Consider the following 19,021-nt stretch of genomic DNA (forward strand, 5'->3'; position numbering starts at 1 on the left):
TGCTCTTCTGGCAACGCCAGCCCAGCCCCTGCCCTGGAGCCCCTGCTTAACTCAACACACCCAGTTAGCAGCCTCCAGCCCTGCGGTGATGGCACCAGTAGGGGGAGCTGTGCCGAGCCAGCCACAAGCCCCCACCCCATGAACCAGGAGCTCACCACCAGGCTCAGAGCTGGGCAAAGCCTGGCGCTGTTTGGGGCCCTGGTGCAAACCCAGCACAGGTGGCCCCCTGGGAGCAGCCGCAGGGAGTTACCAGGGACGGCTGCTCCGCGGCCTATGGGGCATTCGCTGCTGGGTCACAGTCCCCCACGCTGACGCCCAGGCGTCCGTGTCACCGAACCTCCATCATGACCGGGTCCCGCTGCTGGCAGACGCAGGGCGGCAGAGAACCGACAGAGCCCGGTCCCTAGCGCTCAAACCCCAGGGCAGGGCCACGTGCATGGATCTGAGCCCTGCCGCTGCTCTGTGCCCGGAGGCCTTTCCCTGGGGCCAAGTGCGCCATCAGAGCCCCCAGCCACAGGAAAGCACTTGCGTGAGACGTGTCCGGTTACAACAGCAGATTCTGGGAACCAGCTGCAGCTCAGCCCTGGGTGGGGGCAGAGGGGCTCGGCAGGGGCACTGCCCCGTCCCACGAGGAGCTTGGGGGCAGCCCTGGAAAAAGGCCGGCCCTGAGCCCTTTCCATTGCACAACAGAAGGGGCGAGTGACCCCGGCGGGTTGGGAAGGGGAAGCAGCACGTGGCAAGGCCGGGTGGCCGGCTCCCAGCAGCTGCCAGGTCGCTTCCTGCCCACTTCCCGAGCGGCACTGGAGGCTGGCCCAGGCGCTGCCTGCCATTCCCACAAGTGCTTCCCTTTTGGCACCAGCTCCTCCAGGCCGGGTTGCAGACCCTTGGAGCTGTATTACCGGGCATCGCACCAAGCTAGAAAGGAGGAAGATGAGGAGAGCTCCCTCCCCCTGATGCCCAGAGAGCAGCTGGCACAATCTGAACCCATAGAAGGCCAGGGCCGGGCTAGCACTTGCCAGGATACTGACACCATGCAATCAAGGCAGCAGATTGTGTTGGTGGGCAGGGCTCCCGCGCTGCCAGCTGGCAAGGGGACGGGACGCTGTGATCCGCCATCCACACCTTCATCCCCTCCCGGCTGGTCCCTGCGACAATGCTACAACACACCCAGCATGCTAAAGCTAGAGAAAAAAGAACAGGAGGACTTGTGGCACCTTACAGACTAACCAATTTGAACACAAGCTTTCAAGAGCTACAGCTCACTTCATCGGACGCTTAGGCTCAAATAAATGGGTTAGTCTCTAAGGTGCCCCAAGTCCTCCTGTTCTTTTTGCGGATACAGACTAACGCGGCCGCTACTCTGAAACCTGAAACTAGAGAGGTTGACAGGAGCACGTCACACTAGCCCTCCGGCAACTCCACCAGCTCCCCATTCATCGCCAGGAGCCCTGGTCCTTGGGACCCGGCTCTCAGAGACAGCCTCACCATCTGTGAGCCTCTGAGCCCCCAGGCTAGCCAGGGGCAACCCAACCGGGAGAGTCCCACTGTGTCTCTTGGGCCTTGGGGGAGGGCCACTTCCAGCACCATGCTGTGAAATGCCTTGCCTGAGATCACCCCAACTCTGCTCAGTCATATCTGGAATCACACACCAGCTCTGCTCCCACCAGGAACGGCCACAGGAGAATGTAAGAAGCCACAGACAGACAACACCCTACCCATCACCCCCCAAAACACACACTCCTCTCCCCCTCTCCATCTCTTAGCGATCACACACATCTGCAATAGGTGAAATCCCAGCTTCGGGCTTTGAGCAAAGCTCTGCTGGGTTCTTTATTCTCTAGGAGCTATTTGCCTCCAGAGCAGCATCTTCCACACATGGTGCATCTTTTCCCCTCCCCCAAAACTCTACAGAGAGAAACAACTAGAGACAGACCAAGCGAGGAGTCCTTGGATCTGGATCATGACTAGCCTTAGGCTCAGGGGAGGGTGTTGAAGCTGGGCTAGGGTTGGACCATGCTGACATCAGCTGTCAGCGAAACGTCCCCGGCCTCATCTGAGCTGGCACACAAGGCTCCGTTCAAGTTTTGGCTCGGTAACAAAAATATCCAGTGGCAAGTTCTGATCAGGGAATTGGTAGCCAAGCCCGGCCGGAAACACTGAAGGTTCGGCCCAGCTCAGATAGATGCCGAGGGAGAGGGAAGTGAAGCCATGCCGGAGAGACAAGATCTGAGAAGTGACAGGAGAGGTCTGGGGAGGCTGCTCCAGGGGGAAGGAGCTGCAGAGGAGACGGCTCTTGAACCAGCAGGGGCAAGATGGTGCGACGGGCTCATGAAGGAGGCTGGTGCCAGACAAGGAGAGGAAATAGAGATGAGTAGAGGGAGTCACGGGCACATGAAGTCTGATGGATCAAGCCCACACTGGGGGAAGGTCCCCATCCCCAGACAGAGCAATTGAGTGGTTAACAGAACCCTACCACAGGAGCGTTGGAGCAGCCGATCAGAAAGCCATGGGAGGAGGGATCCCCCAGAATCAGAGCAAGCTGGCAGCAATCCTCGCCCTGTGAATGCCCGTCCCCTCTTTTCTGCACTGGCTGCTCTCAGGCCAGTCTTTCTCTAGTATCTGAGCGCCTTCTAGTCATGCACTAAGCACGTAACATCAGTCCCGGGTGGTTCACCCTCTCCCTGGGGAGAATTGCATGTGGAGGGGTCTTGCAGGGCTGTCTTTTTCTGTGGGGGACGGGTGGAGCAGTTCTACGCCCACGCGGCTCTGCCATTAGAACAGAGACGACAAGTCAAAGAAATGGGTCCAGCCCTCGGCATGGAGGTCCGGGACGCTCCTTCATTCCTGTGGGCGTTGCTTCCGCAGTCTCACCCTAAGCCCACCCCCAGTCAAGCTCTACCCACAGAAGCCCCTGGCAGCCGAAGGGTTAAACCCAAGCACATGGGAAACACCTGCCAAAGTAGTAACCACAAACACATCTGCTGCGCCAGGCTGCCCCGCATTTAGGCCCAGAAACCAGAGACAGCAGTGGGGGAGGGTCTTCTTGGTTTCTCCCCCTCCCCTCTGCCCACAGGGCATCTGTTGGCAACAAATGAGTTAGCGAGGGCCAGCACCAGGTGGCTGTGACAGTGCATGGCTGGAGCGGCCAGACAGGGAGGGGCTCAGCAGCCAGCAGGGCCAGCCCCCCGTGCCCCAGGTGTGGGGAAGGAGGATTTTGGGAGCTGGTCCAGGGCTTACTCTTCACTATCAGCAGCGCACCCAAAGATGCCCCCTTAAAGGCCATCACCACTGCAGAGCTACCATTGCACTGATGGCATCACGGTCCCCACGCCCTGCCCCGGACGTGAGGCTGCACAGCCCAGACGAGGCTTGGGAGTTTAGGATGCTGCTGTGCAGCTGGTTTCCAAGTTATATGGGGAGGGGCCCATGCCAGGGAGGTCAAGATGGTCTCAAGATCAAGATGTTTAAGAGCTAAATTGCCTACCTCCCTGTCTAGAGATACTCCCCTTGCGCTAAGGAGACTGGCTGGGACCTTGCCTCACCCCTATGCCCAAGAAAGGGAGAGCAAAGGTGGTTCTGTGGCCAGCCTGGATGACTGGGAAGGGGAGAGCACAGGGTACATTCAGATGGTAACTCCTCGCTCGTATCTTGCATGGCTCATCAACAGATCTCAAAGCACTTTACAAAGGAGGGCAGTATCGCTAGCACCATTTTACAGATGGGGAAACTGAGGCACGGGTCAGGAAATGTGACTTGCCCAAGGTCACCCAGCAGGCCAGTGGCAGAGCTGGAAATAGACCCAAGGACTCTCAAATCCCAGTCCAGGGTTCTAGACACTCGGCCACACTGCAAAGAGGCTCCCAGATGAGATGTGATGGGAGAAGGAGCTCAGAATCCACTTCTGCTCCCCAAGGCACTGTCCTAGCACCCCTTTGTCTTGGGCCAGGCCCATTCCTGGCTGTGTACCTGCATCCTCCCCAAACAAGGGCCACCGTGAAGCAACTGCTGAAGGCAGATACGACTCTGCGCTACAGCGGATGAAGAGAGCTCCTGAGAATGGAGGAGATTGGTCGCTCCCCTTGCACAAACATGCCCCATCTAGGGCACGTGGACAAACAAATCCCTCTAGTGATATACCAGTGCTGCACCCTGGCCTCTAGAAAGATCTTGCAGGGATGGGGACTGGTTAAGACGTGGAAAGGAGACGCCAAGGGCAATCTCGCTGCTGCCGAAGTGGAATCAGAGATGCAGGGGCAGGGGAGTTGTTCCCATGGCAGTACTGTGCCTAACTAATGCCATTGGGGGCGCTGTATTGATGGAAGGGGGCCCACCCTCTGGCTGAGGCACTTGGTACCAGCAAAGATCCTTTGGCCAGGGAGCCCTGCCCAAATCCACACTCCAGGAACGATGTTTCTCCTCCTTAGCCCCCCTCCCTGCATTCTGCTGCCTGACCAGCCCTGTTACACGGCAGTCACATTCCACCCCAGAAGTGGCTGCATTTCACCACTGGGGGAAGCCCGCCCCAGTAGACACTGCAATGCACAGAGCATTTGGGGTCCACCAGGTCCGAGGATGCAACTGAACTGGGAGATAAGAGCTGGGCTGGGAGCTATCGCCCAGCTCCTGAAAGGCTTTGAAAGGCAGGCGCTCCAGTCCGGGAAGAACAGGAGCAGATGCTTTCTCTGCTAGTGAGCAAGTTCCCAGGTCTCTGGGTCAAGTGTGCACCCCACCCTGCCATGCTGAGAGCGAGCATGCGGGGAACATAGCTTCTTTCCGAACAGCAGGGAACGGGACAGAGAGGAGACGGATTTGCAGTCCCTGCTGGGGGCAGGCGGTCGGAGCAGGGTGGGGTTTACAGTGCCTCCCATTCGGCATGTGGGGCGGGGGTCACACCCTCCCTGCCAACTCTTGTGTTGGGGTCGGAGGGCAACAGTCATCCCCTGCCATCCCCAGGCCAAGTGTGTGGTAACTGAGGGATGCTTGAGGGGCCCCAGGGTTGTGGAGATGGGCTTCCCTTTGTCCTTTCCCGCCAAGGCAGATGATCTGCCAGCTGCTGGCCTGGCCCAGAGCTGGCACGGTCTCCCCGCCCCGGCAGGGGCTGGATTAGCCACACAACAGCTGGCCAACCCAGCTGCAGGGTAGAGCTCATACTCCTACACAGCCACGGCACACGGGGTGGGGAGCAGCGAGGCTGGGGCTCCGGGGCAGCAGCAACAGGGTGGACACTGGAAGAGTCAAAAAGACAAAAGCCCTGTAGGACTCCAGCCCCTGTCTGCCCCAGGACACTGCTTTTGCTCAGCAGCCTGGCTTCCAGGCCACGGGAATTTGGGAGGAGAAGGGGGATGGAGAGGATGTCTGGGGAAACTTCCTCAACCCACCCCTGTATTTCTGCTGACGGCATTTAATAATTATAATACCTGGCTCTTCTCTAGATCTCCAAGCACTTTACAAAAGGAGGGCAGCGTCACTCTCCCCGATTTTACAGATGGGGAAACTGAGGCACCGGTTGATGACATGACTTGCCCAAGGTCACCCAGCAGGCCAGTGGCAGAGCTGGGGAGAGAAGCCAGATACCACAAACCCCAGTTCAGTGCTCTAGGCCACACTGCTCTGAAGAGAAACCAACATAGGAAGCCTGCATCCTCCAACTCCTCTCAGCCTGGCTGCTCCTTGCCAGCTTTCCCTGCACCCCCACCTGCCCGTGGCTAAGCAGCGGGGGGATCACTACAGGTCACAGAGCCCCACGCAGCTGAGGGAGGGGAACGTCACAGCCTGGCAGGCAGCGGCTAGAAGGCTGCTGCAAGGATGGGACACAGGTGGATGGGAGCCTGCCGCACCTAGGCCCACCCACTGCAGCCCCGGCGCCTTTGCCCTTTATTTCTGGGGGTGCTTTGTCTCAACAGCACTGGGCTGGGCTCGCCAGGCCCGTCTGGGCAGCTCCGAGGCCTGCCCTCACCCCCCCACACCCTTGCACCACAGGGCGTGGGAACACTGCCACTGGGTTATCACAGAGTCCCACAGCACGAGAGCACACACCCTCCATGCACGCACCAGGGGAGGGAGAGCTGGCAGCGAGCCTGTGCATGAAGGGGAAGACCGGCTCGCCTCCTCCAATCCTCCCCCGCCGCTTCCTGGAACCCCCTGCATGCTGCAGCCTTCCACCCCGTCCCCCCCCACCTCGCCCCCACCAGTCCCGGTGGAGGGGGTCAGCAGAAAAGCCATCTTCAGTGGCCTTGTTCAGCATTTCTCCTCCAGGGGCAAAGCAGCAACTGGGCTCATGGTGGAGGGGAGAGAGTTAGTTGCAAAGAAATGAAAGACAAGCCAAATCCACCTGCGCCAGAGGTAAGATGCAAGTTCAGATCCTCCCTCCCCAGGGAGCATCTAGAAGGGAGGGAGGCAGCCCACTCGGGAGGGGCCATCAGAACCGCCAGGAGCACCACTGCCAGGCTCGCAGGGAAAGTCGGGGCATCCAGCCGTGACCCAAGAGGAAGGATCGTGGTAGCAGCAATAACTGACAGTAAATGACAACAACTGAGTGCTGGCAAAAGGCCCCAGTTGGACGAGGTCCCATCTGTTGCTAGCTGCACCTGTCTGTCTTCACAAGCTCACAAGGGTCTGGGGTTCGCTGCCCGGTCTCTGGTTTGGCCTGGGCTAGGCAGTTTGTTGCCCCCCTCCCCACTGGGTGCTGCTCCCAGAGGCTGGGCACAGCAGGGCTCTGCACGGACAAGGCAGCTCTGCCCATTGTGGGTGGGGCACAGCTGATGCTCTGGGTGTAGATCAGCTTGGATGCCGGCCTGACAGGTACCGTGAACCTCCCTCCACGCTGGGACCAGATCCATAACTAGTGCCTCTGGCCCCCAGAAGGGTTTCCTCCCAGACTCCACTCCTGGGGCAGCAACGGACTAGCAGTCAGCTGCATGCAAAAGTGACTCGAACTCACTGCTCTGTCCTGGCTCCAGCTGCCAAGGATCCTGCCTTCATCTCTCGGCTCCAGCAGGGTGGGGAAGGGGGTTTAGGGTGCAGTGGAAGCTTGCCCAGAATTGTAGCCCAGGACTGCATCTGTGGCAGCCCCAGGTAAAGAGGATCAGCTGAGAAATCTGGGTTAGCATAGCATGGTAGGGATTTCCCATTCCCCAAGATGTTCACCCACACCCCGTGCTCATTCACCACAACTCTCCAGCAATCGCACACACTCTTCTGGCCCCACCCGTGAGTCACAGGCACATCCTGGAAGAGAAGCCAGAGCCTTTCCTGGAGCAGTGCCCGGGAGCCTGACACCACCCACCCCAGCCATATTTAAAGTCCTCAAAGCAAAATCAGCTTTACGCTCTCCACCCCATCAAGGGGCAAAGCTTGGCTCAAGCCCAAGGGATGGAGCCCCAGTGGCCAGGGCTTAAAATTCTCCCTCCATGCAACACAGGGAAAAAAATTCCCAGCTGAACATTCAAACCCCTGCCCCCAAGGACACCCCCAGCCCCGTTGCACAGTCAGAAACTCAGTTCCATGCCACGCCGCAGAGCCTGGCTCCAGTGGCCAGGCAAGAAGGGGGTCCCCCGCCCAATCAAATTAACAAGATTAAAGGAGGCCAAGGCAGAGGGGTCTTTAGCCACAGCAGCTGTGCAGATGCCCCTTAGCCCAGGGAGGCTGGAAGAGAAGGAATAGAGCTCTGTGCTGGCTTTTCCCTTTATATAAGCTTAGTTTAGGCAAAGCCGGGGCTTTCCCTCCTGACCTTTGATCTTCACTTTGCAAAGAGAGGATCTGCAAAGCTAGATCAGACCACTGCTCTTCTGGTCTGGTCTCCCACCAGTGACAGATCCCGCAGAGCGGGACAGGACTGCCCCTCCGCCTGTTTGTGTCTTGCTGGATATTGAGTGAGGAGGAGGTATACCCTCCTGAGCCCTCCAGCCATCAGTTTACACCCAGAAGCATGAGACTGCATTATCCTTCTCTTGGGGCCTGTGCAACTGTAGGATTCCTGCCTATTGGACATACCGACCACCCTAAATCCTGCTGCAATACTTGATTTCAAGACCTCCTCCTGAAGCAGTAAGTTCCACAGGTCGGCCACATGCAGCGTGTAGTATTGCCTTGTATCTCAGGTGACATACAAGTTTGAGACACACTGGCCCGATACAGCCCTGCAGAATGGGTGGTACCAACCCACCCAGAGTCCCTGATGGGACCCTAATGGGTTCAGCCATAGAAGTAAAGCCAGTGGGGAGAGAACCTCCTTTCCGTACCTCCCGAATTCAGCGTATGGAGTCAGGGCCACGATATCACACTGGCCAAGCAATACACACACTGGCCATACCCAGCAGCCGGGCAAACAGAAGCAGCTCTTTGCAATGCACTGAGCTCGGCAAAGCTAGTGAAGCTGGAGATGTGACTAGAGCACACACAAGGGGATCTCCATCTCCCACGCAACAGCCCATCTCCAGCACCTGGAGGATCTCCAAGCACGTTATGAACACTACAGAATTAAGCATTTTAAATATGGGAAAACCAAGGACTAGATAAAAAGAGATTTGCCCTAGGTCACAAAGCCAGGAATAATACCAGGAATCCCTAGACCACCTTTGATTAATTTGCAAGCCTTCCACATTGCCCCTTAGTAGCCCACTCTGTAACAAGACCCAGGAAGCAACCAGACCAACACTTCAGATAGGTAACAGAATACCTATGCCCGGACTACCTGCCTCATAGGTATTTACAGGTGTGGCACTTAACAGGTCATGTTCCAATCCCTTGGCCAATTGGAGAAAGCGCAATCAACCTTATAGGAGGAAATCCATAGGGCTGTGCTCCTACCCACCACCCCGCACACTCACCACACCAATTGCACTTTGTACAAAGAAAAAAGTTGGTCAGCATTTCACGTTCAAATCCAAACAGCTTCTCCTATGGACTCTGCACTCCCAGTCTTCTGAATCAGTTGTCTCAAGAGCAGCCTGGGACAAGCTGCTAGATTCGGGGAGCCACAGAGAAGAGTCAAGATAAGAATTTTAATAGGCAGAAGGGAAGCTACACTGTAATTCCTTTGAGGTCACTTACAAAGAGTGTTCAATGCATCCAAACCTACAAGAATCCCATTATGATCATGCACAGGTCTGGAAGGACACATGAAACAAGGATTATGGTAAAAAAAAAAAAAAAAAGCAGTGAAACAAACATGCAGAGAGGCTCGGATGCATTTGTTTAAAGAATACATCCTGACCTTCTTAAGAGTCTTTGTGCTGAAGAGGAATCGAGCTCAAAGGTTCCAGAGAGCACCACCCAGCCAGTTTGGCCATTCCATGCAACTGATCCCAAAAATTTCTGAATCTGCTTGCCTGCCTCCATCTTGGAGTTCAAAGGGAGATTGTTGCAAGAGGAGTCAGACACCACATGCTCTCATCAAACTCCTGTAAGGACGGCAGGTGCTACACATGAGTGACAGAGGCGGAGCGAGACTAAAGGCATGTCTACACTTCAAGCTGGGGGTGCGATTCCCAGCCCAAGGAGAAATACCTGGGCTGACTCTGATCAAGCTAGTGTGCTAGAAATGTAGTGTAGCAGCCGGAAGGGCTAGCGGCTTGGAGTATGGGCCTAGCGCCTTCGACAGGATCACACCCTGGGCAGCTAGCTGCTCGCACACTGTTCGCAGCACACAGGCTCCATCAGGGTTAGCATAAGCAGGTCTCCTGGAGCTGGGAACAGCACCCCAGCTTGACATGTAGCCATACCTTGAGTGATGTGCCCAGAGTGACACCGGGGCAGAGCAGGAGATTGAACCAAAGCCTCCAAACGTGCAGGCTAGACCCACAGCCACTGGAGAACCCTCCTCCTCTTGCTGCAGAGCTGCCACCAGGAGACAAAATCCAAGGAAAGAATCAATCCTCAAAAGAATCAATCCTGAAGCACTTGCATGAGAGGAAAGTGATCAGGAACAGCCAGCATGGATTCACCAAGGGAAGGTCATGCCTGACTAATCTAATTGCCTTTTATGATGAGATTACTGGATGAAGGGAAAGCAGTGGATGTATTGTTTCTTGACTTTAGCAAAGCTTTTGACACGGTCTCCCACAGTATTCTTGTCAGCAAGTTAAGGAAGTATGGGCTGGATGAATGCACTATAAGGTGGGTAGAAAGCTGGCTAGATTGTCGGGCTCAACGGGTAGTGATCAATGACTCCATGTCTAGTTGGCAGCCGGTATCAAGTGGAGTGCCCCAAGGGTCGGTCCTGGGGCCGGTTTTGTTCAATATCTTCATAAATGATCTGGAGGATGGTGTGGATTGCACTCTCAGCAAATTTGCGGATGATACTAAACTGGGAGGAGTGGTAGATACGCTGGAGGGCAGGGATAGGATACAGAGGGACCTAGACAAATTGGAGGATTGGGCCAAAAGAAATCTGATGAGGTTCAATAAGGATAAGTGCAGGGTCCTGCACTTAGGATGGAAGAATCCAATGCACCGCTACAGACTAGGGACCGAATGGCTAGGCAGCAGTTCTGCGGAAAAGGACCTAGGGGCGACAGTGGACGAGAAGCTGGATATGAGTCAGCAGTGTACCCTTGTTGCCAAGAAGGCCAATGGCATTTTGGGATGTATAAGTAGGGGCATAGCGAGCAGATCGAGGGACGTGATCGTTCCCCTCTATTCGACATTGGTGAGGCCTCATCTGGAGTACTGTGTCCAGTTTTGGGCCCCACACTACAAGAAGGATGTGGATAAATTGGAGAGAGTCCAGCAAAGGGCAACAAAAATGATTAGGGGTCTAGAACACATGACTTATGAGGAGAGGCTGAGGGAGCTGGGATTGTTTAGCCTGCAGAAGAGAAGAATGAGGGGGGATTTGATAGCTGCTTTCAACTACCTGAAAGGGGGTTCCAAAGAGGATGGCTCTAGACCGTTCTCAATGGTAGCAGATGACAGAACGAGGAGTAATGGTCTCAAGTTGCAGTGGGGGAGGTTTAGATTGGATATTAGGAAAAACTCTCTCACTAAGAGGGTGGTGAAACACTGGAATGCGTTACCTAGGGAGGTGGAAGAATCTCCTTCCTTAGAGATTTTTAAGGTCAGGCTTGACAAAGCCCTGGCTGGGATGATTTAACTGGGAATTGGTCCTGCTTCGAGCAGGGGGTTGGACTAGATGACCTTCAGGGGTCCCTTCCAACCCTGATATTCTATGATTCTAAGGGCTGGCTGCCCTGCATGGCACCCTCGGGTTTGGCCGGAAACAGGATGTGGGAGACACATTCAGGATTTCCCCAGGGCCTGGAGCAAGGTAGAGGGGACTAGAACCTGGTCTTGCGAAAGGGGATGTTTTAGCCAGGACCCCGGCAGCTGCACCCCATGTGACAGCAGGATGGAGCGTGCAGCATCACACGCACAAGGATGGGGCCCATGGAACTGACAAGGCTGCAAGGAATGAGAAGGCAGGCGAGGGGATTCTGCGCGGACTGGCCAGGCAGCCTGATGCCCCGGAGGCCAATGGCCCTTTTGGAAACACTCACGGGTCAGTGTGAGGGAGAAAGCCCATGAAGGCCTTTTCTCCTCCTCCTCCTGCTTCTACAGCCAGGAGACACCCCCTTCCCCAGGCCAGGTGGGGGTTGAGGGATGGGACTGCAGATGGAGCTACCCAGTCCAAGAAGCCACCTTGTCGGCAGCCCTGTCCTAGCCTTTGCCCAAGTGGCTGCACAGCAAGGCAGTGACCCCAAGGAAGGGGGGAGTTAAAGCATGGAAAAAACATCAGATGGGGAAAGCAAGAGACCTTTGGGAACAGTGGGGCCCCACCAAGGGGAGGGATAAATGCACAAGGGATGCAGAGCATCAAACCCTCCGGATCTGCTTAGATTTCCATACGGATTGTCCACCCACCAGTTCATTGCCTGGTGTTTCTCCCCTAAAATGGGGGTATTAGCCATTAGAAAGCCAGCACCTTCCACCATGCCAAACAATAGACAGCCTCCTAAGGAGTCCATCTACAGCACCAAGGTGTGCAGGGCAGGGGGTGGGGAGAGGGCATGACAGCTGATTTAGGGCTTTAGCACAAACAGTCTTACTGAGACCATTCCAGGGCCCAATCTCTCTCTTTTACAACACTGTGACTTCACTGCAAGGCAGCTATATCGCTCATTAGCCAGGGGCATCAAGTGATGTTTCGATGGGCTCCAAGCACGCTTTGATTAACAAGGGGCAGTGTAGTCCAGTGGTCAGAGCAGCCAGTCAGCCTTCAGGGGTCGCTTCCCACTTCTGCCACCGATTCACAATATGACCTAGGCCAAGTCACTTACTTTCTCTGTACCCTGGCTCCTGCCCATCTGTCACAGAGGGACAACAGCCCAGGGCCTACATGACTATTGTGTGTCTTCATCACTAGGAGTTGGTAAAGAGCTTTAAAATCCTCAGGTGACCGGGGGGCAGGGAAAGAGGGGCGTTTCTGAAAGGAAAATTTGTTCTTTAGGCCACTGCCCTGCACGCACTTTGGTGCGGGTAGACCCTGCCCGGATCCCAGTTGACCCACACATAGGTTGCAGGATCAGGCCCATAGCGGGTGGCTGTAAAACCACCTCTGCAAAGGCTATGGTCTGCCTTCAGCCTGGGGAAGGGTTTTAGCAGCATGGGTTTCTCTCACGGCACACAACAGCCCTCGAAGCTACACGAGGCATCGGGGGGGGGGGGGGATACATTTCACGTTAAGCTCTGTGTTCAGAATATAAATGCAGCCAGACACACGCAGCGAAGAGACAGGTGCCACCAGAGCCCGCTGCAGCCTGCCGGCACGGGGGCTGTGCAGAGAGTGGACCCTGAGCCAGATCAGCACCCACTGCCCCAGCAGAGCAGGAACGTTATGGATCAAGCGGAGAAAGGGAAACCAAGAGGCACGCTCGCAGGCTGCCCTCAGAGAGGAGCGTGACGGAGCCCACGCCTGTCAGGAGGCATCACCAACTCTGGGGGAGAACACAGACAGGCAGGGAGAGAGGGAATCGCTCCCAGGCCTGCCTCAGGAGCAGCAGTTACACGCCAGCCCTCTCTGCCAATTAGCAGGGCTGGCAGAGGCCTTCAACAGACACTCCGCTGGGGCCTACAGAAGGGGAGGTAAAGCTGGTTAAAACTGCCTGCCCGACCCAGCGTCTGAGCTCCACTTTCACAGAGCCAGAGCCTGGGGAGCACAGCTCCCAGAGGAAGTGAATGATAAGCCAGCAGGGCCAGAGGGCCTGGATCCCACAGCCACTTAACGCCCTTGACTCATCCCAGGTTAGCCAGGGCCAAAGACACTCAGCGCCTCTAGGATTGGGCCCTGAGCAATGACTGCTCTTCCTCCGGAGCTTTCCCTACTTCTGGTTTACAGTGCAATCCACACATCCCTGTGATGGCAGGGCTGTCATATATAGCTCCATTCATCATCGGGGGCACGAGCACTTTAAATTCCTACAGGCCATACTGCATTAGACCAGTGGTCCATAGTCCAATATCCTGACTGACAGAGGCCAATGTCACATGCTTCAAAAAAGTAAACTGTAACCCCTTTCCTCCCCCATGATGGAGAGGAAACACGATTCTCTAGGCCTTATTTATACATCCCCATGTGACTCCTAGAGGCAATGTGATCAAGTAAGGACTGGAATCAGGATGCCTGGGTTTTATTCCTAGCTTTGCTGACTGTGCAACTTCAAACAAGTCACATCACCTATCTGTGCCTCAGTTTCTCCCTCTGTGAAATAGGAATAATAATATTTCTACGCACACTCTTACGACGCGCTTTAAGATCTATGGATGACGAACACTAGTTACTAAGGTTGGATTTGCCCTTTAGACGGATTTTGACCCTTGCACAGCAGTGTGGTAGCAGGGCACCAGGAAACTCAGCCGTTCCTCCCTCCACGGGTCTTTCTTGTCCAACTAACATCCAAATCCTTGCAGTCCCTCTCGTACAGATTTCCTAAGCTGTAATATTTCAGGGCGTCCCTGGTATTCATATGGAATCCTATTCAAATTCAGTCTCCCCACACACGCGCACACACAAAAGAAAGTTACACCCCGCTATGGACTTCACCCCACTACAACCCTAGGCTCGGATCTTATCACCGCAGAGCCCTGTTCAACTCAGCTGCGTTCTGTACAGGGCTCCACCCGTCAGCCACAGAGCGAGGGCCCTACCCTGAGCGAGCTAACTTCCACTGAAGTCAATGGAAAGACACTCACTTGTGCCAGGGCTGATTTGGGGTCAGAGCCTAGGGAACAGATGGCAAAAGGCACTCTGCAGGAAACTGTGTGAGGTACGATTCATTTCCTTAATGCAAGAGATTTTCTACGGCCTTAAATGTCAGGGCTGGAGTTTCTGATGGGCCGTAATAGCTACTTGCAAGAACCGAAAAGAGGAAGAGGACAGCAGCTTTTTGTGGGGTAAACTGGAGTTGAAGGGAAGTTGAGAAATACATGAGCCACCGTGCTGGGACTTATGGTCTAGTACCAAGCCATTAACATTTTGCATATTAAAGAAATCCCAATCCCTCAATACACTAGCTAGTGTTTGGTTTTAATAATGTCACCCATCACAGTAGCATCAGAGCACCTCGCCAGGAAGAGATTATTGGATCACACATTTCACCTGGGTTCATACTCTGCTACATACAAGTGACACCAGACCCAACACACAGAGGGTTTGAAAAGGGCAGACAGACGGGGGGAAAGCACAAGGGTGCACAGGGGTCAGACACTTTACCGGCAGCCTTCCTGCAGAGGCAGATCGGATGGTTCTGATTTCAGGTCCATGAGGGGTAGCGTAGAGACAACTGCCCCTGGGTGCAGGGGCAGAAGCCACACTCTGAGGGTACAGCTGGGTGAAGTAGCTGGCCGGGATGGAGTGCATCTGAGGGCTGCTGAGGCTGGAAGTCACCAAGTCTGCAGAGCTCATCACAGGCATGACTTTCTTTTGCTGCTGCTGCTGGGGGGGGAGAGAGGCAAGGGAACAGCCCCCCCTTTCTGGGGCTGAAGACACTCCCTTGACTCTCAGCATTGCAAAGTCCTTTCCGAGAAGCCCAGCTGGCAGGGAAGGGAGGGCAGAAATGTTGCACTTGCACAGCTTTAAGGGGGGTGCTTAAAAACCAAGCTGCAGCTGAGACATGGAGGACAGACAGAGCGGTCGGAGGCTGCTCCTAGCATTTCCCAGCCATTTAACACAGGGCATAGCATGCAGGATCAGTGAATGGCCCCCACTTTCCAGTCTGAGGCTATCTCCAAAAAAAAAAAAAAATCAAGCTGGAATTTTTGCTAAAATGCATTTGGGGGAAGGGAGGGGAAATCACTAAACCAGCCCCAGAATAAAAATGACTGTTTCCTTTCTCTCTCCTCATTCAGACAGAAAGCTCGAACCCCCTCCTTTCTTCGTGGAAGATCCTTTACCCGGCCGGCCAGAATTTGCAGCCGGCTGTTTTATAAAAACACAGACAATTAAAAGTTACTGTCTGTCCTAAGGGGACCGGGGCTTTGCAGGGCTCAGATGCCAGGTCACTGACCCGAGCCTCAGCTTGCAGGAGCTGGGTAACGTGCAGGTTATTGCAGGGGCTGGTGACTTTCCGCTCCCAGAGAGCGCATCGACCCCCACCCGAGCGTGTTGCATTTAAAAAAATAATAATAATAATCATAAAATCACCCCCCTAAATCTCTGCTTTGGCGGCCCCTTCGCCCGAGGCCCCCAGCGCGGGGGGGCTGAGCAGCATCAAGCCAGGGGGAGCTGCGCCCCCAGCCCGGGCCCTGGATCCGGCCGAGGCCCCGCCACTGTCTCTCATGGAGCGGCTCCCCCTTGCAAAGCTGGCGGCCGCGGCTCGGCTCCCTCCCGGCGGGGCTGCAGCGGGCCGGGGCCGGGATGGGGCCGGATTGCAGCGGGGGCGATGGCTGCGGAGCGGCCCCACTTCTCTCCCCGTCTCCCGCGGCTCTCGGCGCCGCTCGCTGGTTTCTTTCTTGTCTCTCTCTCTTTTTTTTTTTTTTTTTTTTTTTTTAAGCGCCAAACGACGTGCCGCGAAATTCGGATCTCCCGCGGCAAAGGCCGCGCCCTGATTGGCCGCTGCAACCCGGCCGGGGCCCCGCCCACCGGATTCGATACTTTATGCGGAGCGGGAGGCGGCTGCTCTTAAAGGGGCAGCGCTCAGCGCGCGCCCTCCTCCCGGGGGCTGGCACCGCCCCGGGCTCTCCCCCTCCCCACGCGCCGAGTGGGCGTGGCGGTGGCGGGAAGGGGCGTGTCCATGCAAGCAGAGCTAGGGGCCGTCTGCAGACCCCCCCCAAGAGTTAAAGTGACCTGGGCTGGACCAGCTGTCACAGCTGTGGCTGGGGGGAACCTAGCGGGGGGGCTCTTATGCAAAGGTTGCTCCGCCCATGCACCCCGCTGGGACTTGCTGTTGTTGCAAACAAAGCCCTGAGGCAGTCAGCCGGAGAAAGCAACCGATAGCTGGGTTTCATAATGGCCGGCCGCAGGGCCAACAGGACTGGGATCCCACTGGCAAATGCCGGAGTGCTGGAACAATGTATAGGGTGGGGGTGCTGAGAGCCATTGAACCAAACTGTACACCCTGGATAGGATGGAAACCACATCATGCCAGGGGGGTGCAGCACCCTTAGTTCCAGCCCCTATGGGCAAATGTGCCCTTTCAAGACTCTTTGGGGTAGGGATTGTCTTGCTTGTACAGCACCTAGCACGATGGCACCCTGTTCCTGATCTCAGGAAACTATTGCAATGCAATCGACAGAGGCCGCTCTAGTGATAGGCATGCTATGTAGCTGCCTAGGTTGGCCAATTTCTGGGCGGCTGTCTAGGGTACCCAAACCAAATTTTGAGCGGCAGTGAGTGCAACCCCCTGCACCAGGTCACAATGTTACTGGCTCAAAATTTGGCCCGGCCAACCCTTCATGACGGAGGGGCAGCCGGGCCAAAGCTGAGTGAGCGGGGACAGCCCACTAAAAAGTTGCCTAGAGCAGCAGAGTGTGTTGAGTAGCCTCTGCAAATAGGAACTAATAATCAGTTGCATGCCACGGTGAGCTCATATGTCTCAAGAACATAAAGCAGAAACCCTAGAGAGCAGATTAATGTGGCCTTATGTGGTAAGGAAGGCAACTGGGTTTGACCCAAACACCTATTCATTGTTATTCTGGGATGAATATGCTGCCCAGCCCTACCCTTTGCAGTCGTATATGTGGGGAGGGGTTGTGGGTAGAGCCATCCCGGGGGTAGGGCGAATCGGGGCGAGTGCTCCAGGCCCCACGCTTTGGGGGCCCCCGTAGGCCAGTGCGATTGGCCAGCGCGGTCGGCTCCAGAAGAGACGAATCCGTCACTTCCACCCCAGGCCCTGCACTCCCCGAGGGATTGCCCTGGTTGCGGGCTAATTTAAATTAGTAGGTTCTCAATCTTTTCCATTGTGACGGTGCCCCCCATAAGGCTTTATGGAAATATGTTTATGAATATATATGACATAACTGGAATATGTTCTATGCTACTTTCACGGAGTCCCCGAGCGATGCTCCCTACGAAGCCAGTCAGGACTCTGGTGAAGTCTCCTCTCTGTGAGCAGACTGTCTTCAGGGCAGAAAAGCTCAAAAAGCTCAATTCCACCTTCCTGGGTCTGACCTCGGAGCATTCAGCATCCTCTGCCCCTCCGTGTGCTTCCCACAGCGAGTCTGCCCAGGCGGGGTCCTGGGGAAGCCAGAGTGTCCTGCCCCCCAGCTCCACAGTCAGACATGACTCTTAGACAGCCAGTAAAACAGGTTTATTAGATGACAGGAACACGTTCTAAAACAGAGCTTGTAGGTACAGAGAATAGGACCCCTCAGCCGGGTCCATTTTGGGGGGCAGTGAGCCAGACGACGACGACTGCACTTCACTCCACATCCCCAATCAGCCCCAAACTGACTCACCCTCCAGCCCCTCCTCCTCTGGGCTTTGTCCCTTTCCCAGGCCAGGAGGTCACCTGATTCCTTTGTTCTCCAGCCCCTTTAGCTATCACCTTGCAGGGGGGAAGGGCCCAGGCCATCAGTTGCCAGGAGACAGAGTGTCGGCCATTTATGTACACTGGCCCTTTGCTCTGCAACAATTACACCCCCTTATCCCACCACCTAGAGACTTAAGAAATGCATTGGGGAAACTGAGGTACCCCTACAGTATTCAGAGAAAACGTTAAGAACAGTCCCACTTCGTCATAGCTACATATGCCATGTAACATATTTATGCAAAGGTTATCATCTACTGAATCTATTAACCCTATTTGTATGCATGTATCATTTTTGTATTCAAAGTTATGAATATTGTCTGTGTACTGGCTTGATTTCTAAATAACCCATAGTAGAGCATTTGGTCAGTTCCTGGAGAAAGGAATTCGTGAAGTTAAGTGCCCAATTTAGAAGCACTTAAGGAACAGTGCATCTTGGAAGGGTCCAATCCACATAAGAAGTCTTCCTGGAGACATTCAGGTTACCATGTGGGCAATGGCTTCTGACTGTAAAAACAGAGTCCTGCATGGACATGTGACTTGCCCAGATGACTCCAGAACTCCACCTTGGAGCTGGACTGTGCATAGGAGAGAGGATGGGGGTCTCCACCCACAAGATAGAGTCTATTTAAGCCTGTGGGAGACCCCTCCATTTGGTCTTCAGCTGGCTAAGGAGATAGCCTCTCCACCCACAAGGATACCTGAAAGACAGTAACTACAGGGGGTGTGAGTGATTGCTAGACCCGGACTAGAAGGAGATTAGTCTGTAAAAGGAAGCTTACTGGAACTGGTGAGGTTTTGTCTGTATTCAGTTTTATTAGACATAGACTTGCAGGTTTTATTTCCTTTTGCTTGGTAATTCACTTTATTCTGTCTGTTACTACTTGGAACCACTTAAATCCTACTTTCTGTATGTAATAAAATCACTTTTTACTTATTAATTAACCCAGAGTATGTATTAATACTTGGGAGGGCAAACAGCTGTGCATGTCTCTCTATCAGTGTTATAGAGGGCCAACAATTTATGAGTTTACCCTGTACAAGCTTTATACAGGGTAAAA

General features: G+C 54.9%; 1 protein-coding gene across 1 annotated transcript in view; it reads right to left on the reverse strand.

The window, feature by feature from the left end:
- Nucleotides 1–15,942, reverse strand: part of E2F2 (E2F transcription factor 2) — a 29,288-nt gene extending 13,346 nt beyond the window's left edge. The window contains exon 1 of the mRNA XM_084652349.1: nucleotides 14,708–15,942. Coding sequence (XP_084508475.1) covers nucleotides 14,708–15,001 — 294 coding nt within the window. The 5' untranslated portion in view covers nucleotides 15,002–15,942. The remainder of the gene's footprint in view (nucleotides 1–14,707) is intronic.
- Nucleotides 15,943–19,021: the final 3,079 nt, after the last annotated feature.

Source organism: Lepidochelys olivacea, assembly GCF_965140295.1.
Source record: "Lepidochelys olivacea isolate rLepOli2 genome assembly, chromosome: 19".
NCBI lineage: Eukaryota > Metazoa > Chordata > Testudines > Cheloniidae > Lepidochelys > Lepidochelys olivacea.